The sequence below is a fragment of the Phialemonium atrogriseum genome (genome assembly GCF_030411735.1).
Source record: "Phialemonium atrogriseum strain 8032-3 unplaced genomic scaffold QBC33scaffold_25, whole genome shotgun sequence".
Taxonomy (NCBI): domain Eukaryota; kingdom Fungi; phylum Ascomycota; class Sordariomycetes; order Cephalothecales; family Cephalothecaceae; genus Phialemonium; species Phialemonium atrogriseum.
In genome coordinates this window covers 317,809-344,773 of record NW_026848162.1, presented here as the reverse complement: position 1 = coordinate 344,773, position 26,965 = coordinate 317,809, and the positions used below count along the sequence as shown (strand labels likewise).

Here is a 26,965-nt window from a genome sequence, read left to right as displayed (position 1 = left end):
AAACACCATCTTTTCGAGTAAGAGCTGGTGGACACGCAAGTGTTCCAGATTGTCAGGTAGGCAGGAGAATGCCCTGGAATTTGCGAGTCTAACAATCTACCAACTAGTTTCAGACGATAAACTGGCCTTGGGCTTTCATTCTTCCCATCATGGCTCTTCTTGAAAACTTCCGTAATCACATCCGTGTCAATCTAGGGCGGGAGACGGGAGGCGGAGAACTTCCACTCCGGTTACCTTATCCCCGGGCTCTCCGTCCTCAGTTTCATGCAAGCCATGCAACCTAACCGCATTCCTCCAGCCACGTGTTACTTGTAGTGACGCCCTGATTCGACGGTCGGATAATCGTCTGGGCCGAGCTGGCTCAAAAAGAAACCAGTAATTTTTACTGACAGACTCTTCCGACCCGAATTGACTTGAAATAATTAAACGCAATTCACGGTCCCCGATCCTTGTTGACGAAGTATTTCACCAATAGACTGATGAGTGTTGTCTCTACATGACATGACGATGTCCAGAATGTCCGGCTCCAATTCGAAAGAGTCGGACGTCCCCGAACCCACGGCGCCGCTTTATGTTATTAAACAGACAAGCGATCACACCATGCTGGGCTCGTTATACGACTACGTCGCACAGAAGATGCATCAGGACATTCGACTTAAGGACTGGTCGACAATAATAGTTCGTGGGGACTACTCAAGGGACCCCCCGGCTCGACTATCAGACGTCGAGAAAAGTCACAAGATGTTCAACTGGCACCGGCCCACCACAACCGTACTAGGTCCCGACACCATTGCAGTCAATTGCTTCCCGGGAATCGACTATGTCGAGCACTATGCAAGCCTCGTAGCGACATTCCTGGCTCTTAAGGGCAGGGGCCCAGGGGTAGTTAGTTGTGAGCGGCCGCTGGCAAATCGATGCAGCGAACTGTTCTTGGCCTCGAACCTGCGCGGCATGGGACAAGCAGACGTGGTCATCATAGGCTATGCTTATCGGCTTCAGTCAACCCGTGGCAAGGAGTGGCTATGTAGCGATGATGGCGAAGACTTGTTATTCTCCTGGCAGAAGCGGACTCTGCCAAATGGCAAGACAGTGGCATATCTGGGGTGCATGCCCAGCTTCTGGGGGGATATCGGCGGCCACCTCGTCCGTGCTCTGCAGCACTTCAGCCAAGTCAAATGCCTGCTTTACCTGGGGAAGTCCGGCTCTCTCCGGCCGGAGTTGACCCCGAACGAGTGGTTGGTCACCGGAGAAAAAAGCTACGTTGGTGAAGAGCTGGTTACGTGGCAGAACGTTCTCGGACCGGAAGCTGCGGCATCAGAAACGGGGTTGGTGACGGGTACCATTGTGACGGTCCCCTCACCCCTTTGCGAGTCATTTGACTGGCTGGAGAGGTGGTACTCCAAGAGCAACCGGAACGGAAAAGCCTGCTGGGTAGACTGCGAGGTGGGACACATGGCTCGGGCATGCAGGGAAGGCAACACTGGTTTTGGATATCTACACATCATCTCGGACAATGTGTCCAGGCGATGCGACGAGAACTTGGCAAATGAATTCGCAGATGCGGTTGCCACCAAGAGACAGAGACTGTTCGACCAAGTCGAGACTATCCTGGAAGCGTTTCTCGCTCGATATGGAAGGGGAGATACGCTGAACGGAGATATATGCGCTTTGGTTGTTGAATGAACTTGGTTAACGACTTTGATCGACGTATGTGTGGCTGCCCGATCATTCATGAAGCAATCCAGCGGCCAGCCAAGGTGCTGGTCTCCGCCCTGGGAGGAGCCAAGTTCTAGCTCTCAGTTCCCGGCGGTGAAATGAGAGCTCCTTGGCTTTGGGGATTTCAACAGCAAGCTATCCCAGCCGCTTCATCTGTGGCAGCACCAACCGATCTCCCAGCCACGTGAGGACCTTCCGCATCGTCCCGCTGAAGAAGCCTGATTCCGGACGGAAGTACCTCGCCGGCGGCACCGCCCCAGCCTCCTCGTAAGTCTCGTCCAACATCTCCTCAGCTAAAGCCGGTGCCTTATGTGGGGTTTCCATTAACTCCTCGAAATAGACATTTGGCATGGATGCAATATGTTTCGCTCTTCCTCCATTAGCAGCACATTGCCCCCTTGCAGGACTGGCGTTCAAGTCCATTTTTGAAGGAAGTAGCGAATTCGGGAACGATAGAACCATGGATATTCTGTTTCTGAAGTGGCAGCATGAAACTACAAGACCATTAAATGCGGACCGACACATCAGGTAGGCACTCAGTTGGTAAAAGCGCCACCAAGTTGCGCCATCGAGTTGCGCCATTGTGACTCGACATTCGTGTGCCTTGGACCCTGGGGTGCTTATTCCCGGTGTGTCCTTCAGGGGAAAATACCGCATCTGTGTGATGCTGGATGTAGCTGCGTTCTTGGACTCCAGAAATCTCTGAGATGATGGGCTGATATTTGCGTTGTTTGGGAGAGGGAGCAGGGGTGTTATGAGCTAGAGCTTGTGCCCAGTGTAGATACGGATACAGACTAGCCAATTGCATTGATGCAAGCGATCTAATCTAATCAATCAGTCGGGGTCCCTCGGTTCCTGGCCATCCTCCATTGGACGGGTGGGCGCCGGCCCCACGGCCAAGTACTGTACAAGGTAAGCCGGGGTTGGGACCATCCGCGCCACCTTGATGGCCACCCTGTTGCATGCAGTGCATCTATTTAATGCTCTGTGCCCCCCGAAGGGTCCACCAGCACGGTGGCTTCGTTTGTTACGCGAAGTCCAGTGTCCCTGCTTCTGTGCCCCATATCCCCGCCAGAATGAGAGACAACAATAGCAGCCCAAGGGTTGCCGTCATAGGCTTAGGTTAGGAGACGCGTTCCCGACGATATTGTCGACCACATTTTTCTCTTTCTCTCGCTGACCTCGCATCAGGCGCACTTGGCCTGGTAACACTCAAGGATTTGGCCGAAGAGGGGTTCGAAGTGGTAGGTTTCGAGCGCAACAGCTATGTCGGAGGACTGTGGCACTTCACAGAAGAGGACAAGACCTCAGTCCTCCCAGGTATGAGAGAACGCACTCCCTCTTCTTGCTCCTTATCTCTCTTTGTTGTAGCTAGTAATGTTGACCAAGATACAGACACGGTTATAAACATTTCCAAGGAAAGGGTGAGCTTCGGGATTCTATGTGCCAAGTAATGGAAGAGCATTTCCGGTTGCTGATGGTCACTGCCACACATGGCTGCTTTACAGACTTCCCGTTCCCCGACGGTAAGAAACCTCCTCCCTTCCCTTCTCCACCGACCCCCACTCTCCTACTAACTAGCTTTGCTCACATATTGTTCTTCGACCTGGCCAGAAACTCCGAGTGGCTGCCCTGCTGGCGAGGTGGACAAATACCTCGAGAGCTACGCCGACCACTTCGGCCTGCGACCCAAGATCCGCCTCAACACTGATGTCACCCGCGTGACACGCGACGATGCTCGCGAGAAGTGGGTTGTGGATATCGACGGCTCGGCCAGCGAACTGTTCGACAAGGTTGTCATTGCGACGGGAGTCAATCAGAAGCCGCACATTCCGGTCTTCAAGGGGTTCGAGTTGTTTACCGGGGACAAGGTCCACTCTCGGGCTTATAAGAGGCATGTGTCCTCTCACCGATTACTCCTCAGTCATTAGCTCGATTCTGATGTCTCCGTCAATTGACCAGGCCTAAAGTCTTCAAGGGAAAGAACGTGCTGGTGATTGGGTTGGGAAACTCAGGTGCCGATACTGCAGTGTCGCTCGTGGGCCACGCAAAGAATATATATCTTTCCCACAGAGAGGGCGCTTACATCGTAAGCCATCCTGCTCCATCCTCTTCCTTTCACCGGCAGTACTCGCCCACTGACACACAAAACAGCTCCCTCGGACGGTCAAAGGCCGATCCATCGACCACAGCCTCACCGCGCGCGTGTTAGCCATCTAAGGGCACCTCAACCGCTTCCTCCCAGCCCTAGCCTAGCAGAGAAGCTCTTCAACAGCGTCGCCAAGAAGATGCAAGACAGCGTCTTCACCATCCGGATTAGAATGGGGCCTATCCCCCGCGCCCTCGCTCAAGTACACCATCCCCGTCGTGTCCGACGAGCTCATCCACGCGCTCTCGTCCGGCGCCGTCGAGTCCGTGCCGGGCATCAGGCGATTCGTCGGCCCGCGCAGCGTCGAGCTCGACAACGGCCCTGCGCCCCCCCTCGCGCCGCCTCGACGACATCGACGCCGTGGTCCTGTGCACGGGCTACCGGACCGACTTCGGCCTCGTGGAGCGCCGCTTCGACCCGACGCGCGCCACGACGCCGCGCTGGGCCGCCGCCCCCGGGTCGCGCGGCAAGCCGCTGCCGCGCCTGTACCGCAACGTCTTCTCGCTGGACCGCCCGGCGGAGCTGGCGTTCATGGGGTGCGCCGCCTTCGCGTCGCCCCGCGTTCCAGCTGTACGACCTCGCGTCCATGGCGGTGGCGCAGGCGTGGAAGGCGGGGGGTGGGGCGGCGCTGCTGCTGCCTGCGCGGGAGGAGATGGAGCGCGCGATTGACCGGCATCATGAGTGGATTTCTGGTGTTGCGGAGCGCGTGAATGTGTTCCCCAGCATCGTCGAGGGGCCCGAGTGGATGGCCTGGGCGGACCGCACGGCCGGCACTCGCGTCGACGAGTACCTGGGCTGGGGCTGGAAGGGCTGGTGGTTCTGGCTGACCGACTACCGGTTCTGCAACCTGCTCATGTCGGGCGTGTACAGCCCGCATCTCTACCGGGTGTTCGACGGCCGGCGCAAGAAGTGGGACGGGGCGAGGGAGGAGATCGAGAAGGTGAATAGGAGGATTGCGGAGAAGCCGAAGACTGCGTGATGGGATATATTGAGGGAACGACCGAATTATTAAATTTATTATTGCCCCTGGTTCCACAGCTGTGGGAACTGCGTAACACACGTAGCCCCAAATCCTATTTGTATGCTATAACTCAGTCTCATATATTATTACCCCCCCTTGGCCAGCTTTGCCCCGCACTCAATCCTCATGGTCGTTGTCTATGGGGACGTCGGTCCTCGGCCAGAAGCGGCTCAAGTCCCCGACCGGGAAGTTGATGTTGAGGCGCATCTCGCCCGCCATGATGACGAAGCACATGTACCAGCCTAGAACCGCCACGACGAATAACAGCGCACCGCCGGCCTGTTTTCCAAATCCAAGTCAGCCTTACGTCGGACAACCGGGACCAACATATGTGTGGGAAGTGAAGTTTGCAAACTCACAGTCTGAAGATGGCCGGCCATGGCGAAGTCACCGGTGCTGACTTTCCAGTACGCGCCGGCGAGAACCCAGGCGGCGGAGCTGACAAGCAGGAAGATCATTGCAAAGACAGCGTTGATCTTGGTGGTGAATATAAAGAAGGTGAAGAGGGCGAAGCCCCATATCAGGAGGTACATGGCAACGGTCGCGTTGTACTCGGGCGAGGCCATGCCGGACGGGTCCGCTTCGGTAGCGTAGGGGGTGGCAAGACCGAGGGTCGGGAGCTGGAGAAGGCCAAAGGAGAGCCAGAAGACGGCAAATAAGCCCATTACCATCATCGGGAAGAAGTTCTGGAAACAGTCGAACGTCAGCTCGAGCAACACCGGACGGGTGTGGAAACGGGTGGGGGGAGGGGGAAAGAGACAAAAGATTTACCCCCATGATCCACTCGAACACCATCGAAAATACAAGAAGGACCGGGCCGACAAAGAAGAAGATACCACTGCCGGTGGTCATATCACGTTAGTTTGTAAATCGCTCTCGGGAGAGGGCTAGCTTTGGCGGTAGGGGGAGTCAGGCATGAGGGATGTACGTACGCGACAGGCGTTAATCCCGAGGCTCCTCCCCATCCCATCAGAACCGTGGAGAAGGTGAAAGTCGAGATGACAAATCTGTCCGACGTCAACCCAAAGTTCCCAATTGTTGTCGTTGCTCGCGACCGCCGACTGGTGGCCCAAAACTTACCCAACAAAGCCGAGCGCCGTGGGATTGGCAAAGCGCTTGTTGTAGTCGCCGGCATGTGGGACCTTGGGCGTGAGATACAGCTGCGAATGTGTGAGCTATTGCTGTCGTGGGCCAGAATTGGAGGAGGCAGGGCCAAAAGCAAGACCTTCTCAAAGAGCTCGGGGGACATGGTCACGCCCGTGGTCGTCCTGTGTAGGCCCTTCTCTTCATCCCGCACAGCGTACGAAGGTGTGTCTTGTTTATTTTCGGTGGCCATGGTGGGTTTTGTTTACTCGGGGTAGAGCTCTCTGGCTTGGTGGTGAAATCGGCGTCACGTTTATTGGACGGCGTATTGCTGGAGGTAAATTGTTGACCCCCCAGCAAGCCAGAGCTACCATGCCGCTCTTTACATATATATTATTCTGCGAGCCGGCCCCTGGGCTGTGCCGCCTGTCGGAGGATATTTGCGGAACTCATGTCGTGCCACACACCAACTGACCGAGTAAAAGCACCATGCTTCGCGCCCAGCTATTGGCTCTCCAGCGTGCCAAAACGCCGTCTTCGCCCAACAGCATCAATTAATATTGACAGGACAGGGGAATGCAGAAGCAAAGACTGGGTAGCCAATCATGGTCTGGACTGTGCCGTGCTGTGTTGGATTGGGGATCCAAATGGGACTAGGATTTGCGGGGCCCACCGCTTCTGGAGTCGAAGCCATGGGATGAGGTGGGGTCATGAATCGGCAGATCCAGTGGTTACCAAACTTAAACCGCATCCTAGACCCCAGTACGTGCATGATGGGTTGCATTGCCAATACATTATTGTCCGCGACGGGGCTTAAATCGATGCAGGGATGGCCGAGAATAGGTGGAAATGCTAATATATTTGATGCGGGTGAGTCTGTTGGCTTCAAGTTGTGGTTTTGGGAGACAGGTGGTTTTGGCTTCCCCCCCGAGATTGGCGATGGGCTATTGTCCATGTTTCCGCCTTGAAGCTGGCACTACATGTATGGAGCGCGATTGGTTGGCAGACAGAATGCACCGAGTTTGCCGTTTGCTGTGTTTGGCTTCCCTAAACATATACATGAGGTCCTCGGGGCGGTCCGCCTTGGCTGGGGTGCTAAGGTTAGGTATGTGGGGTAAATCCCGGGAAGTTGCAGGGATTTTTGGAGTTGTCTCCTGTGAGGCTCCACGGCTTGCCCAGTTAACCTTGACACTCCGGCCGCCGCCCATTGTTAATGTAATGCTGCTGCAGTGGGATATTCCTCGTTGAGCAGACCCCGCAGTACGGGTCAACATGGTACGTACAGAACTAAGATGGGCTGGTCGACTAACACTAGAAGCGCGACATATGCTTCTACCCTCTTCTAGCAGGATTGTGGAGATGCGTGAGTCGGACTTCCATACCCGAAACTCCCAGTCTGTCCTATACGTTGCCATGCAATAGCTCTAGGCATGGCTGTTTTGTCGCAAAGCTCTTCCAGACACCACTTCTAGTCCAAAGGGCTGAGCCCAGGCAACTTCAGGGCAGGACTGGAGTCGTCTGCCACATCAAGCTCGTGGGTATATAGCACGTCATCAAAGGATCGAGATCTGAGTCTTCCGCGTCTTTGCTGTCGGGGTCAGCGCAGAGATTTCCCCGGCAGGTGGGCTCTCTGACGGTCGCTGTGTCAACCGAGCCAATCTCCGTATGCCTTCCTCTGCGGCCGTGTTTAGAGGATTGGCATTCCATTGGCTCGGGGTGAGTGCCGTCGCCGTCTGTCCTCCATGCCATTCTCGATCTTCACGCGCGCTCACTCTCTCTGCCTAACCAGCATACAGTGCCTCTGTGGGAACTAAGGCGTCAAAGGTGCTGAGGGATGTAGAGATTGCCGGAACAAGTCATGTAGACGGCCCATCAAGACCGTTCCATAACGGAGCCCAAAGAACTTTCACCCCTTAAAGGAGTTTGTCATACCAAGTTGTCTTCGGCTTACTACGTGCTTCAGCCCAATCCACCGCCAATTCGTCAGGGTCCCATTCGTCAGGCTTCCATTCTTCAGGCTCTCGCCTCGTCCTCGACTTGCTTCTTGAGTGGGGCGGGCTCATTATTGGGCGCGTTCGCGTCTGAGTAGATGTCGAGGGTCTCTGTATTTTCACGGATGTCGCCGGTGATGACACTATACTCGCCGTGTTACTGCCTACGCTTGCAGCGCGATGTCTCACGTTGGTCTCCGAAGGCTGGTTGAACACTGTTGTTGGTGCCGATGTTGGTGCCAATGTTGAATGAAGGGTTTTCGAATATCGACACTCTGCTGCGAGCGCGATTCGCGACGTTGGTCTGCGAAGGCTGTATGGCTGCTGGCGTTGGCGGCGGGGGTTGGAACCTTCTTAGGACTTTGTCGAAGCTGCTCCGAGCCCAGAACAGGTAGAATATAACATGATGGGGGTTGGTGTTGCATTGTTGCCAGCAAGGCGAGTTCCTTAGCCACTCTTGGGCATGCTCCCCGGATGGCAGTCTGAGCGTGAAAGCCTCTGCGTTGATATAACAATCCGCCACATGCGAGAGTGGAACGGATGCCGAAGTATGCTGCTGTGTCCACCCTGCTGCCGTCGTTGCGTATGACCTTGCGGCATTCTTGTCCAAAAATCTGATTGAGAGACAGGGAGCGGGGGGAAGCGATATCTTCATGCCTCTGACAACACTTGTTTGGTCATACATGCTGCCGGCCTTCTGGCGGGTGACTCAGTAATTGGTTTTTAATGTTTGTCCGGTGCTGGCTATAATTACTTCTCGTCGATGTTAAGTTAAACTTCATAGAAAGCACACAAGTTGCAACTGGTTTATCGACCAGCGTTGATTGGAATTGCGGCGGTACAGGTTAGTACATACAGGTTCCGCGCTGAGGCCTCTTATCTCTACATCAGTTCGGAACGTGGCGCTTTGTGACTGGCGCAAAGTCCTGCATGTCCTTTGGTCGACTTCTCGGGCAGTAAATCGGGCATACAGTAAGTTGCTTGACGTTGCGCCTCCTCTGTCCTGTGCTTCATTTCCAACATGGCAACCACCAGTCGAGGCTCTGAGGGACTAGCTGGTTGTCTTTGTTGGCCTGGCAGTCGAGTAGGAAAATGAGCTCTTTCTCGTTCTTTCAATAATCGACATGAAGGTGATAAGCTAGCTGTAGTGTAAGTGCTTGACTGACATTGGACCATTCTTATAATAAAAGCACAACAAAATACACAATACTGGGCACCACTGGTTGGAGGAGAAAGGGTCTGCCAGGGGCTCAGTCGATTCCTCAGGGGACGACATGGGCAGGCACCAACATCAGCATCGGTGGGGCCTGTCCCTGCCCTGTTGGTGGATAACCATGCAGGCCATGCCGATTTTAATTTATGTCATAACGGTAACTCGACGAAGTTTGAAGCTCAAGAGCCCAGGGCAAGCGAGATCAGTTTAATGGCACTGCCACAGGGGACAGGGGCACAGGGGCAGAGGGGCACTACAGAGTTTACGTAGGGCTGGTTGGTCATGGCTTTGCGCTAGGCCCAGAAAAGGTAATGGTGGCTGTCGTCATCACGAAAATTACGAAAATTTCATGCTTGGTCATCACTTGACACGAGGTTTGCGCACTCGTTGAAGCGGACTCGCACCGACCCCCAAAGAAGCGCTGCCAGGCTTTCAAGTCGCAACGTGTCAGCCAAAAGTGGTGGGATTGACCGCAGTCTCTGTCCGACTGCTTACTATTGTCACTGATGCTTGCCTTATCTCGTGGTCCCTGCCTGCTGCCTGCCTTGGGCTGCTCCTCCCAGAAGCTCCGTGAGTGATCGGGGTTTCGGAGGTGGACTACGCCGACGGCGAGAGAGTTGCGACTAATGGCCCATTTATCCTCTCGCAGGGCGACCGCAAACGCCCGGGCATCAGGCTGACACGGCCGGTCGGAGCGGATAAATAATATGTGCGGATTGATCGATCGAGTGGAGGACGCGGGCAAGTACGTGTAATTATAAGGGACCCATCAAGTGAGTCACTTTTTTTTTTCTCTTTTTTCTTCTTCGTTGGGCCGTTGAGGTTGGGCCGAAGCTTCGGCGGACTTGCATCTGGAGCCACCCCTGCAGGGACCCGTAACCATGGTTGCAGGCAGTGATCGCCGGGCGGCTGAATTGGTGGTACACGGTACTCCGTAAATAAGGCTTTGCTCCGCCTAGACCTAGCCCTAATTCCGCCGCTAGCAGATAGCAAGTCTCCGAGAGCTGACGTTATCTTGATCGTGCAAGGATTAAATCTGCCCGAGTCCGTGGGTCCCTCTTTCCCCTGGCGCCAATGGATTGGTACCATGACGGAACATGCATGACTCTATGCCGGACTTTGGAGTTCCAGGCGCCGGTTTCATTGAAGAGTCTGCTGCGTAATCCGGTATCTACCATGTCAGCGCCGTTGATACTAGGAGACTAAGCCATGTGAGCCGCAGGGTAATTATATATAATTCCAATGGTTTGTTGTCCTGCTGGATTCTGTTTGTGTTCGGTCAACTCAGTCACACAGTCTTCTTCCACCAGCTTGCCTCGCGACAAATCCCCCGCAGCCAACCACAAGAAGACACTACCAACCACTCAGACGCAATGGCTTCGACTAACAAAGAAGTGTTCGACAGCGACCTATCCACGCGGGTTCCCACCCCGGCCCCGGTATCCGAACATGAGAAGGCGGATCTCTCTGCGAGCGGCAGGACAACCAGGGCGCCATCGACCATCGATGATCCCTCGATAGCGAAGATACAGAAGGATGTCGGGGCCGACGGCAGTTCCGAGACCGTCGACGGTGCTGTGATTGATGGAGAGGTCGCGTACCCGGACGGTGCCCGGCTCATCTTCATCATCGTTGCTCTGGTGCTCAGCATCTTCCTCGTTGCACTTGACATGGTAAGTAACATCAAACAAACAAAGCAACACCCCGGCTGGCTATGTCATGGCAGGAATAGCATGCTGACCTCTCCTCTCCAAGACCATTGTCGCAACAGCCATCCCGAAGATCACCGACGAATTCCATGGCCTCGACCTCGTCTCATGGTACGGCTCGGCCTTCTTCATGTGTGTCGGAGGCTTCCAGTCAACATGTGAGTCGCGGTGTGCCATCGTCCCCCCCCACCCTGGAGTTACTGATTGACTGACTGGTTGTGCGCCATCATCGCAGGGGGCAAGGCATACAAGTACTTCCCGCTCAAGATCACCTTCCTTTTGTCCATCATCATCTTCGAGCTCGGCTCCCTCATCTGCGGCGTGGCGCCCAACTCGACCGCCCTGATCGTGGGCCGTGCCATCGCCGGCGTCGGCGCGGCCGGCATCGGGTCCGGCGCATACACCATCATCGCCTTCGCGGCCGCCCCCGCGCGCCGGCCCATGTTCACGGGCATCATCGGCGCCAGCTACGGCATCGCGTCGGTCGTGGGCCCGCTCATCGGCGGCGCCTTCGCCGACAAGGTGTCGTGGCGCTGGTGCTTCTACATCAACCTGCCCATCGGCGGCGTGTCGGCCGTCATCATCCTGCTCTTCTTCACGACGCCACCGCACGCCAAGCCGGCGCAGGCCAAGCTGACCGAGAAGCTGCTGCAGATGGACCTCCTCGGCACCGTCATGGTCATGGGCGCCGTCATCAGCTACATTCTGGCCCTACAGTACGGCGGGCAGAGCAAGGCGTGGAACAGCAGCGAGGTCGTCGGCCTGCTCGTCGGCTTCTTCGTGATCAGCGCCGCCTTCGCCGCCTGGGAGATCACGCAGGGCGAGAGGGCCATGATCACGCCGCGCCTGATGCGCGACCGCAACGTCTGGGTGCCCAGCCTGTTCACCTTCTTCTTCGCCGGCGCCTACTTCGTCATCGTGTACTACCTGCCCATCTACTTCCAGAGCATCGACGGCGCCAGCCCCACCAACTCGGGCGTCCGGAACCTGCCGCTCATCCTGGCCGTGACGGTTGCGACCATCGCCTCTGGTGTTTTCATCTCGGCGACCGGGGTTGCGACGCCGTTGATGGTCCTCGGCGCGGCTCTCGCTACCGTTGCTGCGGGCCTGATCTACACCCTCGACATCGGCTCCAGCTCGGGCAAGTGGATCGGCTTCCAGATCCTCGGCGGCCTTGGATGGGGTGTCGGGTTCCAGGTGCCGATTATTGTCGCCCAGGGTACCGCAAAGCCGAGTGACATGTCATCCGTCACCGCCATCATTCTCTGTAAGCCCTGCCTTTCTTCTTCTTCTTTACAGGGCACCCACCACGTGCCATGCCATTCTTCATAACCCCCCTTGCTAACCACCATCCAACCCCACCAGTCTTCCAAACCGTCGGCGGCGCCTTCTCCGTGTCAGCAGGTCAATCCGCCTTCGTCAACCGGCTTCTCGGCCAACTGCCCGTCTCCGCCCCCGGGGTGGACCCGCTGCAAGTGATCCTGACGGGGGCGGCGCAGATCCGGCAGGTGTTCCCGGCCGACCAGGTCAACGGTATCCTCGAGGCGTACATGTCCGGCATCAAGGCCTCCTTCGCCATCTCCGTCGCCTTCGTCGGCATCGCGTTCCTCGCGTCGCTGGCGAGCAGGTGGCGGAGGCTGAACAAGGAGGCGCTGAAGGCCGGGGGGGCAGCGTAGGCTGGGGTGGATGGGTGCTGGTACAATAGCAATGGAATAGGTAATTGGCATTTGGGAGGGAGGGGGCCGGGGCAGCGGGGAGAGGGTGGTGGGGGTTTGGATAGACTTGAGATATGGATATGCCTGAAGATGAATCTTCATCTAGCGGTATCGGCGTTTGGAGTTGAACTAGATGCATACTTTGCATAATTGAGCATTCATAAGTAGTGTAATATGACTCTAATATAGTCACCTCCCCCCTTTTGGCTCACATCACCCGTCTGTTTCTGCCACAACCGACGAAATCTGCCCGGTTTTGTCCCCCGACTTGACAGGGCCAAATCTTTCCCAAATCCCAAACGCAGCGACAGCTACAAACACAACACTACACAACACAGATGCAAGCCAGAACCCTCGTGTCTGTGCTTGGGATGTACGAGGGGTACATGATGCCGACAAGGACGAGAAAGGCGCCCGTTATAAATAAGATACCGCCAAGGGGCCAAAGGCTGACACTTGCAAGAAGACTATGGGCGACTGAGACGTGGAGTTTAAGTGCAGAACGTGATGCCCTGTAATTAATTATCCTGTATTTTGCATATATACGATCAGGCGCGCGTCATTCACATCCACCACACAACTCTTAGTCAATTTGCTTCTAAGTCGCTCCAGCTCCAGCTCCAGCTCCCGTCTCTCTCAATGCCATTACCTGCTCCGTATAGCTTTGCGCCTTGCAGGCAATCACCCGCTGCATCTATCGATCACAAACCAGTGATTATCATACGAATACGTGCCATAGTGATATCCACCACCGTTCTGAGTTTGGAAGCACTGGTTGATGATGTTCTCAAACGCGTCCCAGCACAATTGCTGAGGCATCCCGGGGCCCTGATACTCAAAGTGGCAGCTGCCGCTGTTGCGCCCATGCTCGCACTTCCGCCTCCAATTCCCTTGTCCTACAAGCGTGGTGCAGAATGTCTGGCGGTCTTGGTAGTTGCCGTTACGGTCGGTGCAGGCCCCAATGCCTGTACTGCCAACGCCATATTGGCCACAGTCTGCTGCGGAGATGGCGGTGGTGTGCAAGACTAGGCCTAGAATAGCAGAGTTGAATCTCATTCTTGAGAATACATAGCAGGTTAGTTTGAGTGTCTCTGAATAAAACGTAAAACCTTCGTCTAGAGGGAAGTAGGTGACACTTACTTGGACAGTGTATGATTGCGGCGTCAACACGATGGCGGCTAAGACACAATACTAGATGCTGTGAGCTTTTCTAGAAAAATCAGTGGCTAAGCCATAGCACACCTACAGATGATATATCTTGGAAGAACTGAGGTTCTATCTATGCCTGGAAAGGTGGCGACTTTATATACACAAGTAAGTGAAGGGGCCTGTGCTCTAGACTAGGTCTGATCAGAGATGATTGGGCTTGTAGGGAATGCAAAGGAGTGGCTTTCGTAGACTAAACTGGTAGGGAAGAGCATTTAGACAGGATTCCGGCGCTGCGAATAGGTAGCATTTCCGACATCTCGTGCAGAATATCTCGTCGCTGACTGAGGCGGTTGCACGAAGTGCGACGCTGGTACGGTAGTGCTTACACTCTAAGGTGCTATGGTCAGTGCTCACCTTGACAAACAAGGGAAGGTTAATTAGAACAAAACCGCAGAAGATCCGATTTGTGCAAAAATTTACATCGTGTCCTCTGATTGCTGGATGGAACAGGTGACTGAAACCTCCCTGGCAGGTCCTTGGCCATCTGCAAGCTAGGGTCGCAGACACGCTGATTAAGGATGTTACATGGCCAACTCTTGGCAGAGAATGTCAGCCAAGTAGAGGCGAGATGTGATACGGAGGGTCTGGGATAAGGTCGAAAAGAGCCAAGCCTCGTCGGGGCCCCCCACGCGAGTGCTACTTAAGAGCGTAATTAAGACCCGCAACTTTGACATCCACCGTCGTCGCGGAGATGATCACGCCGCGTTCCTCGTCCGACTACTCGCTCAGCTTCGGGGAGGCGCTCGTCAGAGCTGAGCATCGCCTACATTGAAAGGACGATGACAGGGTGCCTGCTATGTACAGACAGGGACGAACATTCCCGTCCTTCCTGCAGGAGTGTTCTGCAACGAGGGGTCACTGTCGTGGTGAGCATGGGGGATGTCACGCGGCTATACTTGGGTACGCATGGTAAGCCAATTACCTGCCCGGGTATCAGGAATGGCGGTATTGAACGTATCATGAAGAACCCTCTATTCTCCAACACCGAGCATCGAATAAAGGGACAAAATAAAAGGACATAAGTATCTTCAATCATATAATACATTGACATGTTGAGATGTGTCTTTCACGGAAACCTCGCTTGCCCCCCTTTCCTCCGGCCCCCTTCCGCCCTTCCACAAGCCCAGCATTACTAGGATGGAAACACCCAATACGGATTCCCCCGACCCTCCCCACCACCAAAGTCCTGCCTCTGCCCCTCCTCCTGCCCACTGTTCGCCCCGCTCATCAGGCTGTCGAAGAAGGCCGTGTCCACCCCCTGGAAGGCCCAGTCGTCCGTGGTGGCCGTGAACCCGGGATAGAGCATGTTCTGCGTTATAGAGTCGTCGATGAAACTTGGGAAGCTCTGCTGGAGCTGGTCGGTGTTGCTGCCGGCCTGGTGCAGCCCACCGTCAAAGTGCGAGTGGGGGAGCAGGGAGGTCGATTGGAGGCCTCGGCCCTGCGGCTGTGCTGCTGGAAGCGTGTTTGCGGGTGGGGACTCGAGAGGCTTTCTCGGCTCTGATGGTTGTGATGGTGGAGGAGGAGGAGGTGGTGGCGGCGGCGGCGGCAATGTCGGGTCGGCTGCCTCCTTGAATATGAGGTCCGATTTTGTAATCTTGATGGTACCGAAGTAGGGGATGCATATGTTCAGCATGTTGCTCCGGTCTTCCCCGGACCCCATCTCTGACCCGGCCAGATTGTCCGCCCGGAACGCCCCGCCCTCTGCCGCCTCGGCCTCGATGGCCAGCAGGCTCCGGAGCACCTCGGCGCTCTTGTGGGACAGCACGTCCATGTTGAGCTTGCTCAGATTCTCCATGTTCTCCAGCACCTTCTCCACCATGGCCCGGTCGCTGAACCGCTGGTGCAGCAGGAAATTGTCGTACTTGTTTCGGTGGCCGTCCAGGTGGGCGAGGAGAAGGGTCATGGCCGCCATGAGGGCGATGAAGTCGACCATGCGGCAGCAGTAGGCGACCTGGTTGAATGAGCGGAAGGTGATGAACCGGGTGAGCGACTCCCTGCTCGAGTTGACGCAGGTGATCTTGCTGTAGTCGTACTTCCGCTCCGGCGACGAGCGCAGCATGTAAGGGAGGTGCAGCTGGCTGAGCAGGCTGTAGTGGAAGAGCTGGGTGACGAGCCGTGTCGTCTCGAAGACTATCTCTTCTGCCGTGTCCAGATTGACGAAGTTCTGGGGCAGCCAGAACTTGGATGGCATGCTGTCTGCGGCCCTCCGCAGCTCCGCATCAAGCTCTTGGATGGAACCACAGTCTATCGACGACGGATCGGCCTCGTGGTGGTCGAGGATGCGCGAGGCGATGGCGCAATGCATGCGCTCCAGCCTGCCAATGGGCGTGTCGTTGGCCATGTCCCGCTCGTTGATCATGCTCATGTCGTGGGAACCCTGAGGGAGGCCGAGCATCATGCAGAGGTGACGATCCGCGAAGAGGAGCCGGAACCACACGAAGTTTGGGTGGAAACGCGTGTCTGGGTCCAGCTGCATCACGGGAAGGTTGCCAGGGCGATGAATGCCCATGAGCTGGGCGATGACCATTGCCCTCCGGATAGCTACCAACGCCCGTCGCAGGTTGCCGCTGTTGGCTTGGAAAGCACACTCCACGAGGATGCACTCGAGACCCTCGGCGCAGCAGACGAGCTCGTCATTTGTGGTGACGAAGTTGATCGCAGCGTCCACCATCTTCTGCATCCCCAATCTTGGATCATCTGAGCATCGCAGCAGGTGCTGCTGATCCGGGCGGAGGTACTGGATGACGGTGGCGATAGTGAGCATCTTCTTCGCGATCAAGACAGGATGAGCCGTTGGAGGCGGCAGCACGGCGATGTGTTCGGGCGTGAGCAGCCCTTCCCTGTCCAGTTCGGTATATGGCTGGGTGAACAGCTGTTGAAAGAAGACGCTGGTAAGGCCGCCCGAGGTGCAGATGGCGGTGGATACCTCTTGAGATGGTAAGAGGCGGTAGAGTGCATCCGATATGTTCTGATACTTCCCTGCGCTGGCCGGCGCAAGCCTCATTCCCGGTCTACCAGTGACTGCCCGCCCCCTGGGAGACGGGTCGTGCCCAGCATCCGATTGGTAGCAGGGCAATGACTCCTAGATTCCCTTTAGACGCGAACGTTGGCTGAAAGGCGGCTCGATAATCACTTACTGCTGATGTATCATCACAGTACATCGATTGGGGGCCCGACTCAGAGGCACTGTCATCGGGCGTGAGCAGGGTGGGGCCGGGGAAGACGACATCGTCTGCAGGCGGTGTTCGGGGCCGGCTGCTCATCATCCCCTCGCTCCATGGAGATGACCCTGGCGCCCCACCGACTTTCTTGACAAGCTCGGCAACTAGAGCCTCGACTCGTACAATGCGGTCCCCAATCTCTGGCGCCCTCTCGATATGCTGGGAGGGCTCCTCGTCGTACTCCTGGCTCACGCAGGCCATGCCCCGACGCCGGCAGCCAATGCAGACGTCGTCGTCAGGGTTCGCATAATTGCATCGCGTCTTCCTCCGCTTGCACTCCCAGCAGCTGCGGGTGCCCTTCCGGATCTTCCGCCGCTTGGCTTCGGACTCGGCATTGGCGGAGGGGCTGCCGCGGCCGGAGGCCTGGCTGCCTTCCGCCGTGGGTCTCTGCATGTCCCAGTACAACACAAATAATCCAGGCGCCGCAGAGTGCCGAAAAATGCCGGTTGGTTTCTGAAAGCGACCTTGCACAAAAAAAAAAAAGACGAGAGCCGGGCCGGCGGACGAAGTGGGCGCCCTTGCTTGGGGGAGTCAAAAGGGCCACCCCTTTCTGCTCACACCAGGCAGCACACACGCATGTGTCAGCCTCAGTAACCCCGCCGAGATTTCGGCGGAATAATTGTGCACTGAAGGGAAGCATTAGTCAGTCGCACATAAAAATTCGGCCGTCTCCGAAATCTCAATTGTGACGTCATATCCTCCCAGGTCGTAAGCCATCCAATCAGACTGGTGAATTCTAAGCAAGATCATTCGAACCTGACAAATGAGGAAGGAGAGAAAAGAAGAAGCAAACGATATCCAGGATGTCGGGTTCTCGCCGGGAGACTTTGCTACCTGGTCGCTGCGGTCCGCAATTCAGTCCACTGCTCCTGTGTTCCGTCAGTCCTCTTCGCTTCCACTTCGTAAGTGCCGGGACCAATCTTCTCATGTTCGACACGGAACTCGTAAGGAGATCAATCGCTGGCTCGATGGACGCTCATTTGCGGGAAACCTGGGATTGATCAGGCGTAGGATGTAAGATAGTTGCCAGCATGGATCCATATGTCAATTGCCCGCTTCTTGCCGCCTGCAATTGGGGTCCGTGGCCCGGTCATAGGCCGATTTTCCCGCACTCGGCCGTGTGCCAAAATGGGAAGTCGGGATGGAAGACGTCGGGTACCTACTTAGGTACCACTCTGGTGCATCCCGATGGATCCACTTGGAATGAGACGGGACACCATTCCTGCCTCCCGCATCTTGAATCGGCACCAGGCACCTCGCAGCAGGAAGTCAAATCCATTGGATCCATTTCGAGCACGGGTGCGGTAGGATCCGGGGTTGAACAAATCGATGCAACGGATTCCAAATGCCCAACACTTGTTGGGGAGCAATCACGGGAAGGAGGTGGTGTCCGTCACACCCGGGCACCAAATCTCACCTAACGGACAGAGCAGCGAACGGTCACGAGAGCAACGACTTCGATGCCCTTCTCACCCAGGCACAACAGCTCCGAGCCAGCATCTCCTCAGCGCTGGAGCAACATTCCGCCGGCGTAGCGGTCAGCCAGCTCCAACTGAACCTGGCAGTGTCCAAGCACGGACACGCGCAATGCAAAGCGGCCCACGCCCAGGTATGCGCCAAGCTCCAGTCCGCCCTCGTCGAGCACGTCACGACGCAAGCTCGCCTCGTACGATGCCTCCTCCTCGCTCGCAAGGCCTGGGGTCAACGGCCCTCTCCGCACCACGCTAGGCCAGTATCCCCCGCCGTGGCGGCCGACGACGACGAAAGGGCCCGTAGCCTGGTCAGGGACTTTGAGCCGCAGTTGAGGCGGGAGCTCGAGCGGCGGCGGCATGCGCGCGCGACGAGGCAGGACCTCGTCGACGCGTGGATGCGCGCCGGTGCCCCCCCCCCCCCCCCCCCCCCCCCCCGGGGGCGGGGGGGGGGCGGGGCGGGGCGGGGGCGGGGGGGGGGGGGGGGGGGGCCGGGTGCCGGGTGATGGATTTTGGCCCGCCGTGGTGGGGGGTGGTGGGGCGGGGGGGGCCGGCGGGCCCCACCCGCCCGCCCCCCGCGGCGGGGGGGGGGGGGCCCGGGGCCCCCCCCCCCCCCCCCCCCCCCGCGGACCTTGTGGGCAACAACGTCGATGCCGCGAGGAAGGGTATGCGAGTCCGTCGAGGCGTCGGGCGGGGTGGTCCGGAGCGGGGCCCGAGGCGCGCCTCGCGGAGGCGGGAGAGGCGGTCTGGGATCTGGAGAGACGTCTGCGCCGAGAGGCAGACCGCGTCAGGTTGGTTGGTTGGGATCGAGAGGGCGCTGGGGAGGGGGTTGGACGGGCGGTGAAGCTGGGTTTATTGTTGGGGCTTGGATATCGGTGGGCGAATGGGGGACAGGTCGGGCAGTTCATGGTTCGATGGGCGTGGGACGGTTGTCGGCGGTGCACTTCGCATGCAGCGATTACGTATTGTATCAGCATGGGTTGTTTTGGACTCGCCTTCCCCGTCCGCTCTGGACCTCTCCACCGAATGGTGTTGTCTCTTTGCCGGGCGAACAGCCACGCAATTGACCCCCATCTTGGGGTCGTGAACTGGCGCGTTTGGTCGTAGGAAGACATGCGTGGCGGCTGGAGGGACTTCTTGCCCTTGCCAATCACGCTGGACATGGCGAGTGTGGGGTGAACATTAGTCTCTCCTGCTGCACCACAAAAGCCAAACGTGCCTAGGGTTTGGGGTTTCGTCTGGGGGAAGCCGCGAAAGGTCGTAGACGTGGGCCTGGGGGAGCCCGCGATCGGGTAGATAACGGGTTGCGGATGGGCTTAACTTAAAATCCGCGTCTCTTTTAACTCGGTAGTTCCCTGTATTGATTGACTGATGGGTTGAGTGACTTGATTGATCGATTAGCGCAAAGTTTGGGACGCGGCGCGTCGAACTTCGGCCCATATCCAAATCCGTAGAGAGAGCAAACCACGTGCCGGCAGGCCGTTGAGGAGGGACGGGACCTCACTGTAGTGCGTAGCTCCCGCAAATGTTTCGACAACTGCAAAATACCCCATCTCGTATCAGCCCTGCACCACCAGTCCGAGTTTGGTTTTATTTTTGGATTGGTCTTTTTTTTGTGCGTAATTTCGAGGTGCAACGTTCTCACCGCCAAGAAAACATGCTGCATTCGCTCTACCCCCCCACCCCCCCAAAAAAGCGAGGGTCCTGCCCCGCGGTACCTGCACTGCAAGCCACTGCCATACCCCAACGAACCTAAAGTCCGCTGAGAATGGCGAGCCAGTATGTCCCAGATAGTTATCTCGTTGGGAAGCTTGGGAACGAAATTCCGCCTTTGCGGGTGGACCTCCAATCGTGCCACAGTTTTCCAAAAAGACAATTGGAAATTTCGCTTCAACCTAACGGCTCGCGCCGGGCGGGGTTCGTATTGCACTGTCAACTGTGCTGTATGTATGTACCTTAGTGGCCATGTATCCACCACAGCACGGGAAAGCGGCACAAGATGGGGCTCACATCAACACAAGTGACGCTGCTATTTGTACGCCCCTGAGGACTTGGTATGGATTCTATTGTACGGATATTACGGATATAATGATTATTTTGCAGATTACTGCACCCACCACCCCACCGCCCCACCGCCCTCACCAGCCCAGCGCCCGTTCCAAGCGTGGCGTTTCTTAAGCTCCGACGCCGTCGTTTTTCTTTTGTCCCAAAATAAAAGGAAGAAGGGGGAAAAAAGGATGAGAAAAAAAGAGTATGGCTGTTAAGCTACCTAGACGACGATGCTCTGCTCCGACTCGCTGTCCTCGACCAGGTTCTGCTTATCGTTGAGCTTCGGGTTCCGGAGGGTGAACGCGAAGGCGATGAGCGGCACGCACAGGCAGATACCCGTGATGGTGAGCAGGCGCTGGGCGTGCTTGTAGGCCTCGATGATGGCGTCGCGCTCGGGCGTGCCGACGGCGTACTCGGCGGCGATGACGAAGGGGTTCTCGTAGGTGAGTAGGGCGAGGGTGTCGTTGTTGAGGCCGGACAGGCGCGCGTCGAGCTCGCGGGGCAGCACCTGGGTCCAGATGGCGCCCGAGACGGTGTTGCCAAAGGCCGAGCCGACGTTGTAGGTCGCCAGGTACAGGCCCGTCATGACGGCGAGGTGCTCGTGTTTGAGGTAGGCCTGCAGCGACGCCTGCGCCGGGTAGGGGAACATGCCGCCGGCAAGGCCGAGCAGCACCTGCGCGCCGATGACGCCCGACTGGCTCGAGCTGCTGGCGTCGCCGCGGAAGCGGATCAGCAGGCCGAAGGCCACCAGGAAGAGCATCGTGCCGCCGAGGATGAACACCTTGAGCCGTCGCACCCGGTACACGATCAGGCCGAGGACGGCGCCCGTGATGACGCTCACGAACGAGTACAGCGACGTGATGCGCGTCGCCGACGTGATGGAGAAGTCAAAGGCCACCACCAGCACCGTGTACAGGTAGTCGCCCTGCATGTACCACGTGAAGTTGAGCAGGATGGCGATGCCCATGGGGCCCCAGACGGCGCGGTCCTTCATCAGCCGGAAGGGCACCATGGGGTGCGGGGCCCAGAGCTCCCAGAGGAGGAAGACGGGGATGCAGCAGATGCCGATGACGAGGGGCGCGATGATGTGGGCCTCCCGCCATTTGTCGTGGAAGCCGCCGGCAAGGGTCAGGGGCACGAGGATGAGCGCGAAGACGGCGATGACGAGGATGATGCCGATCACGTCGAGCTGCCAGAAGAGTTGCTTGACGAACTCCTTCCAGCCGAGCATGGCGAACGGCGTCTTGTAGCTGTCCAGCACGCCCGACTTCCTCGCCCGGCGGCCGACGATCACGAGGCTGGTGATGAGCGGCAGCGCGCAGACTGGGTAGATGATGGCCCACATGCCGATGCCCCACTTCCACGTCGTCTTGCCCAGAACGGCGGTGGCGATGTCTCCGCTGACCCACGTGTTGATGATGAATGGAAGCGCGGGCACGTAGCTGAACAGCAGGCGCGCCCGGGTCGAGGTGATGTCGGCGATGATGACCTCGAGCAGCAGGATCACCATGGTGTAGCCGATCTGGTAGATGATGGCGCCGCCGGCAAACGTCTCAATGTCGGTGGCGACGGCTTCGACGATGGTGCCGATGATGTAAAAGAAGATGGACAGGCAGATGAGCTCGACGCGGCCGAAGACATCGGCGACCTTAGCAGCCGTGGGCTGGGCGGCGGCGGCGATGACGGACCGCAGCACGTTGACTGCGGCGAGTAGCGAGTGCGACCCGAACGAGGACGTGGCGTAGGGCTGGTAGGTGTACCGGAGCGTGCCGTCGAGCCCGTAGGCGTAGGCGATGATGAAGACGCCGATGAAGATGAAGATGCGGTCGAAGCGGGTGATGACGGTGGAGATGGCCTCGATGCGCACGACACCGGGTGACTTCTCGCCGAAGATGGACGCACGACGAAGCCGAGGAGTCACCTCCTCGGCCGTCGGTACCTTCTCCTCGAACCCGTTGGCGGCTTCTGGAGGAGTGCTGGACATTGTGGCGGTTTTCGCTGTGCTGCTTTGGGGGGGAGGGGGAGGGGGAGGGGGAGGGCGAGGGCGAGGGGGTGTTCGGTCCTGCTGATCCGTCGCTGAGGAGCAGAAGACATGCACCTCCAGATCAGGGGAAATCGAGGCTTTAAGAAAGAGGAGGGCGAAGAAGGCAATGCAACAAGAGGAAAGTGTAAATCGTGAATAACATGGGCTCGGCCATAGCTCTCCACTCTTTTGACCCCGCCAAGGCAAGCCCCTTACGCAGCTTCTCCCGTTCCATTGGTGGGGTGGCCTGCCGGTCCCACTTCTGATCGCTGATGATGCCGATAAGATAAAAACCTACAAGTTTGACCGACTCGCGCGCCGCTCGGCACTCCCAATCGGGCTAATGACTTGGCTAATCAGATCCTGGATTTCGGGCCACCCCTTGGCGCCCTAACGACACATGGCCGGATTCAGCCTTTTTCCGCACCTCGACCGGGGTTTGTATTGGCCTAAATTTCCTCCCGGCGTTGTGCAACCAACCCGAGCGGCGTGTCCGGACGCTAGCTCAGCTAAAGAGTGGCCGAGAGTGTCCGACGCCATCATCTTCATCCGAATTTTTTTTCCTATCCCGTCTTCTTTTTCTTTTCTGCTTTGCCGCGCGTGGGTCCCAGGGACCCCGGCGTTCTTCCATGCCACGCGACAGCTTCCTTTTTCGGAAACAAGAATAGCCCAGGAGGCCAGAACCCATGGCGCTGGTCACACGGTGTCGAATTGACCTAATTGGACAGTGGGACCCATGCAATATGTCAAGTGCCAGAATCTTTTTGGGGGGGAGGGGGGGCGTGGGGTGGCAATGCCGGAGCCTCTCCCTCGTCATAAACACCCGAGTCTGTGCACTTCGATATGCAAGTCGATCAGCAATCAAGCATCGATCGAAAGTACTGCGTAATGACACCCGACGTGCGAGGAAACAATCCCTGATTTGAGTCGTGACATCGTCACCCTTCTTCCAACCACGCTCTTCGTGAAGCCCTGAGCAAGTGCCAAGCTTGACCTTTTTCTTGTCTTATTTGCAAGGGATGTAGATGCTTCGTTCGAGTTCACAGTGCAAAGGTCGGCGGTATTTAAAATGGCCCTAAGAAAAGTTTCCTCCAAATCAGGCCATCTTATTTTAACGTCGGCCTGGCTAGGTCGAATTTCTAGCTCTTCCGTCCCAACATTCGCTGTGAGCAAGATTAGCATGGTTGTCAGTATTCATGTTCAGACCGAATCCAAGTCTTCCATTGCTCCTCGGACAGGCTCCGGCGCTAGTAAGGTTGCCCGGAGACCAGCCCTTCCCTCAACATCACAAACTCTGGGGGGAAGGCCGTTTCAACGGTCGCCTTTAAAGTTGCCTTTGAAGAAACAGTGTCCAACCAAGTTTGTGTTTTCTACTGATTTCCAGCCCAGCAATGTGAGGGTAAGTATGTGCTTCTACGTTTCTATCTAGTCCATGGCCAAGGCGGACATATATTATATAGCCCGAGTCAGGGGCTCGAAAGAAGAGATGAGGCCTAAAGGAAAACTTCCTAACCCGGCCCCCTACTCTGCAACTTAATTGACAGGTCTTTTCTCTTCGACTCCGCATCGACGCCACCTTCCCCAAAAATGGAGACTCCTTGCCTGTTCGCCGCCATAACCCCGCGTAAACCCGGTTTGCAGAATGATCTGGGCTCTAGAAACGGCCCTGGGATCCGGGAGGCTTCGAGTTTGAGTCGTGAGCACGCTGGCATTCAATTGATGAGCAAGAGAAACCTGCTTGTTACAAGTTATATTATCCTTTACCCAAGTATCTAAAGCCTGCGCCGGGTATCCACAACAAAAGTAAAGCCGCAGTCAAAATTGGGAGCTGGTATTGCTCCAGATGAAGAGAGACTTTTGAATATAGATAGAGCGCAAGACGTGCGATTCCATCTCAAGAACGGAAACAATCCCAAACCGCATCTCAACATGGGCACTTCGACGACAAGGAGCAGAGAGTGTCGGGTCTGAATCCACGGCCCGATGATATAAATAGACCATCCAGCTGGCTACCCCCTTAAACAACGAGACCCTTGACCTGCCTCTTGTCCGTGATCTTGATATCCCTCCACAGCAGGACGCACAGGAAGGCGACGCCCAGGGCGCATGTGCTGGTGATGAGCATGTACTTCTGGGCATCGCCGTAGGCCAGGCTGATGCCGGCCCTTGTGGGGTTTCCGACGGGGTACGCGAGCTGGAGGGTGAGGCTGGAGTAGATGCGGTCGATGCGCGCCGTGGGCGGGAGGTGGCGACGCAGGGCGGCGGGGAAGACGGTCGTCCAGATGGCGGCGGAAACGGTGGCGCCGAGGGCGGTGCCGAAGCTGCCGAAGAGGTCGAGGATGGCCATGATGACGGCGATGTGCTGGTGGTCCGACGGCGCCATCATGGCCAACTCGCCGGCGATGACGAGCGGGCCGCCGGCGAAGGCGATGAAGATCTGCGTCATGATCACGTACCCGATCGGCGTGTCGGGCTGGCGGAAGTGGATGAGGAGCCCCACGCCCAGCGTCATGAGCGGGAGGCCGAAGTACAGCGCCACCCACTTGAACCGGCCCGACCAGCGGATGAAGACGCCGATGACGAGCGCCGAGAAGCACGAGCCGACGCGGTAGATGTTGCTGATGTACGTCGCCTTGGTGACGGACTGGTTCCAGGCCACGAGCAACATCGACGTGAAGTAGCTGCCCCACACCATCGAGTTGAAGAAGACAAAGAGGAACATCATGCCGCCGAAGAAGACGGTGCGGTCGGCGAGGAGGCTGACGGGGATGAACTTGACAGGGGCCAGGTATTTCTCGTACAGCACGAAGGCGATGAGCAGGAGGCCGCCAAAGACGATCATGCAGATGATCATGGCGGACCTGAACTTCTCGTGCTGGTAAGAGTAGAGGCTGAACGGGAGGAGGAACAGAGCCATGCCGCCGGCGAGGAGGATGATGCCGATCAGGTCGATCTCGATCATATACTTCTTGACCCCCGCCCAAGTAAGCTTGGTCCTAGTCTCCGGCAAAATATTGGCCTTCTTCGCCTTGATCTGGCTCCATATGAACAAGAAGCAGAGCGGTAGAACCACAACAGGGGTGATGATAGCAAAGATTCCAAAGCCCCAACGCCAGCCAGGACCGGCCAGGAGGCTGTCCGCCATCGGTCCGCCGATCCAGGTGGTGACGATGTATGGGGAAGTCGCGAAAGACAGCATGAGGGCTCGGTTCCTGAGGGCGGAGGTATCTGCAATGAAGACGGTCACGCAGTAGCTCACTCCCTGGGCTCTGTATTCGCGCAGCCATTGCATTAGCCCATGTTGCCCTCCGAGTGGTGTTATTCCATGAGGGGAGGGGAGGAGATGAAGGAGGTCAGTTTTAGCACCTACCCGACAGCAGAGAAGACCTGGGCAGCAGCGTAGGTCTGGACGTTCCTGCACACTGCCATCATGATGAATCCGATAATCCAGAGGAACAGGGCCAAGGCGAGACCTTGAGGTCTACCCCACGTGTCGAGGAGCTTCGCGAGCGGCAGCTTCGATAGGCCACCGATGATGCTGGCCATGATGTTCGTGGCGGCGGTCAACGAGTGCAGCTGGAATGCGCTCGTGACGTAGGGGTTGAAGACGCGCACGACAACCTCCTCGGTGGAGGTGACGAAGTAGATCAACCAGATGCTGCGCGTTTGCAAATGCGCCGTGGTCAGTTGTCTGGATTCCCGATACCAAGGGCCCCGCCAAGGCGCAACAGACAGTCTCGGCATCCGGTTCGGGGAGAAAACTCACAAGGTGTAGGCAGCGACAAGGTGCCATTTGGTCCACACGGTGGCAGCAGCTTCGACACCGCGCACTCCGGCCTGGTAACCCTCAGATCCGTTTTCTCCATCGGATCCTTCTTTCTTGTCGTGATCCGCGACATCGCCGGTGTCGCGAGGGCTGGGCGAGGTTTGCACGGTCTCTGTGACGTCGTTGGTGTCGCCGGCTGGCGACTTGGCCGAGGAGAGGAAGCCCATGACAATGGCAACGGAGTTGAGATCGGATATCGGCGATGGCCCTGGGGCTGGTTCAAGGGCAGCAGGAATGCCGCAATTTATTTATATATATATATATAGATATATAAACAACTTGAAGGGTGCCGCGCATCCCGAGCATAACAGGAATTTGCGGTGCGGTCGAATTGAAACATCAGAGCAGCACGAAGAGGCCCGGACCGCGGCACAGACATGCATACTTTGTACTAAGTTTGCAGCTGCTGTGTGCCGGCCAAGACCCGGAACTGGAAGTTCCAGCTCGAAAGGCTTGCCGGTCGCGGAGCTTCGTCGAAATGAGAGTGGGACAGCTAGCCAACAATTGCTGCACCTGCATTGAGCTGGTCCCAACTGCACAAGCCAAAAATGCGCCCGGCTGGGAAGCGGCA

At 57.1% G+C, this 26,965-nt stretch overlaps 8 protein-coding genes across 8 annotated transcripts; 3 read left to right on the top strand and 5 right to left on the bottom strand.

Annotated features, from left to right (window-relative positions):
* Positions 1-516: 516 nt before the first annotated feature.
* Positions 517-2,497, top strand: QBC33DRAFT_622263 (uncharacterized protein; the record flags this gene model as incomplete). Its single annotated transcript, XM_060432831.1, has 3 exons — positions 517-1,616; positions 1,852-1,983; positions 2,057-2,497. The coding sequence occupies 3 exons, from the start codon at positions 517-519 to the stop codon at positions 2,097-2,099; spliced, it is 1,275 nt and encodes a 424-aa protein (XP_060280519.1). The 3' UTR covers positions 2,100-2,497.
* A 251-nt stretch (positions 2,498-2,748) lies between these two features.
* Positions 2,749-4,899, top strand: QBC33DRAFT_613247 (monooxygenase aurF). Its single transcript, XM_060432527.1, has 9 exons — positions 2,749-2,838; positions 2,908-3,036; positions 3,177-3,242; positions 3,331-3,610; positions 3,679-3,805; positions 3,871-3,923; positions 4,005-4,127; positions 4,174-4,435; positions 4,467-4,899. Exons 1-9 carry the CDS (start codon positions 2,793-2,795, stop codon positions 4,842-4,844), a joined length of 1,464 nt encoding a protein of 487 aa, XP_060280518.1. The 5' UTR covers positions 2,749-2,792; the 3' UTR covers positions 4,845-4,899.
* Positions 4,900-4,923: 24 nt separating this feature from the next.
* Positions 4,924-6,697, bottom strand: QBC33DRAFT_595665 (GPR1/FUN34/yaaH family-domain-containing protein). Its single transcript, XM_060431840.1, has 6 exons — positions 6,112-6,697; positions 5,967-6,046; positions 5,819-5,893; positions 5,658-5,724; positions 5,246-5,572; positions 4,924-5,165 (listed from the first exon to the last, which is right to left on the bottom strand). The coding sequence occupies exons 1-6, from the start codon at positions 6,220-6,222 to the stop codon at positions 5,004-5,006; spliced, it is 822 nt and encodes a 273-aa protein (XP_060280517.1). The 5' UTR covers positions 6,223-6,697; the 3' UTR covers positions 4,924-5,003.
* Positions 6,698-10,447: 3,750 nt separating this feature from the next.
* On the top strand, positions 10,448-12,624 carry QBC33DRAFT_613244 (major facilitator superfamily domain-containing protein). The gene is made up of 4 exons (XM_060432526.1): positions 10,448-10,846; positions 10,929-11,040; positions 11,118-12,149; positions 12,248-12,624. The coding sequence occupies exons 1-4, from the start codon at positions 10,547-10,549 to the stop codon at positions 12,556-12,558; spliced, it is 1,755 nt and encodes a 584-aa protein (XP_060280516.1). The 5' UTR covers positions 10,448-10,546; the 3' UTR covers positions 12,559-12,624.
* Positions 12,625-13,130: 506 nt separating this feature from the next.
* QBC33DRAFT_202902 (uncharacterized protein) lies at positions 13,131-14,042 on the bottom strand. The gene is made up of 3 exons (XM_060422610.1): positions 13,844-14,042; positions 13,738-13,788; positions 13,131-13,654 (listed from the first exon to the last, which is right to left on the bottom strand). The coding sequence occupies exon 3, from the start codon at positions 13,651-13,653 to the stop codon at positions 13,279-13,281; it is 375 nt and encodes a 124-aa protein (XP_060280515.1). The 5' UTR covers position 13,654; positions 13,738-13,788; positions 13,844-14,042; the 3' UTR covers positions 13,131-13,278.
* An 841-nt stretch (positions 14,043-14,883) lies between these two features.
* QBC33DRAFT_202873 (uncharacterized protein) lies at positions 14,884-17,605 on the bottom strand. The gene is made up of 2 exons (XM_060422609.1): positions 16,944-17,605; positions 14,884-16,888 (listed from the first exon to the last, which is right to left on the bottom strand). The coding sequence occupies exons 1-2, from the start codon at positions 17,418-17,420 to the stop codon at positions 14,939-14,941; spliced, it is 2,427 nt and encodes an 808-aa protein (XP_060280514.1). The 5' UTR covers positions 17,421-17,605; the 3' UTR covers positions 14,884-14,938.
* Positions 17,606-20,628: 3,023 nt separating this feature from the next.
* On the bottom strand, positions 20,629-22,616 carry QBC33DRAFT_547713 (siderochrome-iron transporter). The gene is made up of 2 exons (XM_060428770.1): positions 22,599-22,616; positions 20,629-22,568 (listed from the first exon to the last, which is right to left on the bottom strand). The coding sequence occupies exon 2, from the start codon at positions 22,527-22,529 to the stop codon at positions 20,766-20,768; it is 1,764 nt and encodes a 587-aa protein (XP_060280513.1). The 5' UTR covers positions 22,530-22,568; positions 22,599-22,616; the 3' UTR covers positions 20,629-20,765.
* A 1,853-nt stretch (positions 22,617-24,469) lies between these two features.
* QBC33DRAFT_497912 (major facilitator superfamily domain-containing protein) lies at positions 24,470-26,561 on the bottom strand (the record flags this gene model as incomplete). Its single annotated transcript, XM_060425605.1, has 3 exons — positions 24,470-25,837; positions 25,939-26,226; positions 26,335-26,561. The coding sequence occupies 3 exons, from the start codon at positions 26,559-26,561 to the stop codon at positions 24,586-24,588; spliced, it is 1,767 nt and encodes a 588-aa protein (XP_060280512.1). The 3' UTR covers positions 24,470-24,585.
* Positions 26,562-26,965: the final 404 nt, after the last annotated feature.

What these genes read in the sequence shown, in the direction of transcription:
- QBC33DRAFT_613247 (XM_060432527.1), top strand. Translation starts at nt 2,793, where the DNA reads ATGAGAGACAACAATAGCAGCCCAAGGGTTGCCGTCATAGGCTTAG. An exon ending in GGTTGCCGTCATAGGCTTAG is followed by an intron (nt 2,839 to 2,907) that starts GTTAGGAGACGC and finishes ACCTCGCATCAG; the next exon opens with GCGCACTTGGCCTGGTAACA. An exon ending in CTCTCGTCCGGCGCCGTCGA is followed by an intron (nt 4,128 to 4,173) that starts GTCCGTGCCGGG and finishes CGCAGCGTCGAG; the next exon opens with CTCGACAACGGCCCTGCGCC.
- QBC33DRAFT_595665 (XM_060431840.1), bottom strand. Translation starts at nt 6,222, where the DNA reads ATGGCCACCGAAAATAAACAAGACACACCTTCGTACGCTGTGCGGGAT. An exon ending in CCCCCGAGCTCTTTGAGAAG is followed by an intron (nt 6,047 to 6,111) that starts GTCTTGCTTTTG and finishes ACACATTCGCAG; the next exon opens with CTGTATCTCACGCCCAAGGT. An exon ending in ACGGCGCTCGGCTTTGTTGG is followed by an intron (nt 5,894 to 5,966) that starts GTAAGTTTTGGG and finishes GACGTCGGACAG; the next exon opens with ATTTGTCATCTCGACTTTCA.
- QBC33DRAFT_613244 (XM_060432526.1), top strand. Translation starts at nt 10,547, where the DNA reads ATGGCTTCGACTAACAAAGAAGTGTTCGACAGCGACCTATCCACGCGG. An exon ending in TCCTCGTTGCACTTGACATG is followed by an intron (nt 10,847 to 10,928) that starts GTAAGTAACATC and finishes CTCCTCTCCAAG; the next exon opens with ACCATTGTCGCAACAGCCAT. An exon ending in CGTCACCGCCATCATTCTCT is followed by an intron (nt 12,150 to 12,247) that starts GTAAGCCCTGCC and finishes CAACCCCACCAG; the next exon opens with TCTTCCAAACCGTCGGCGGC.
- QBC33DRAFT_202902 (XM_060422610.1), bottom strand. Translation starts at nt 13,653, where the DNA reads ATGAGATTCAACTCTGCTATTCTAGGCCTAGTCTTGCACACCACCGCC.
- QBC33DRAFT_202873 (XM_060422609.1), bottom strand. Translation starts at nt 17,420, where the DNA reads ATGCAGAGACCCACGGCGGAAGGCAGCCAGGCCTCCGGCCGCGGCAGC. An exon ending in ACTGTGATGATACATCAGCA is followed by an intron (nt 16,889 to 16,943) that starts GTAAGTGATTAT and finishes AAGGGAATCTAG; the next exon opens with GAGTCATTGCCCTGCTACCA.
- QBC33DRAFT_547713 (XM_060428770.1), bottom strand. Translation starts at nt 22,529, where the DNA reads ATGTCCAGCACTCCTCCAGAAGCCGCCAACGGGTTCGAGGAGAAGGTA.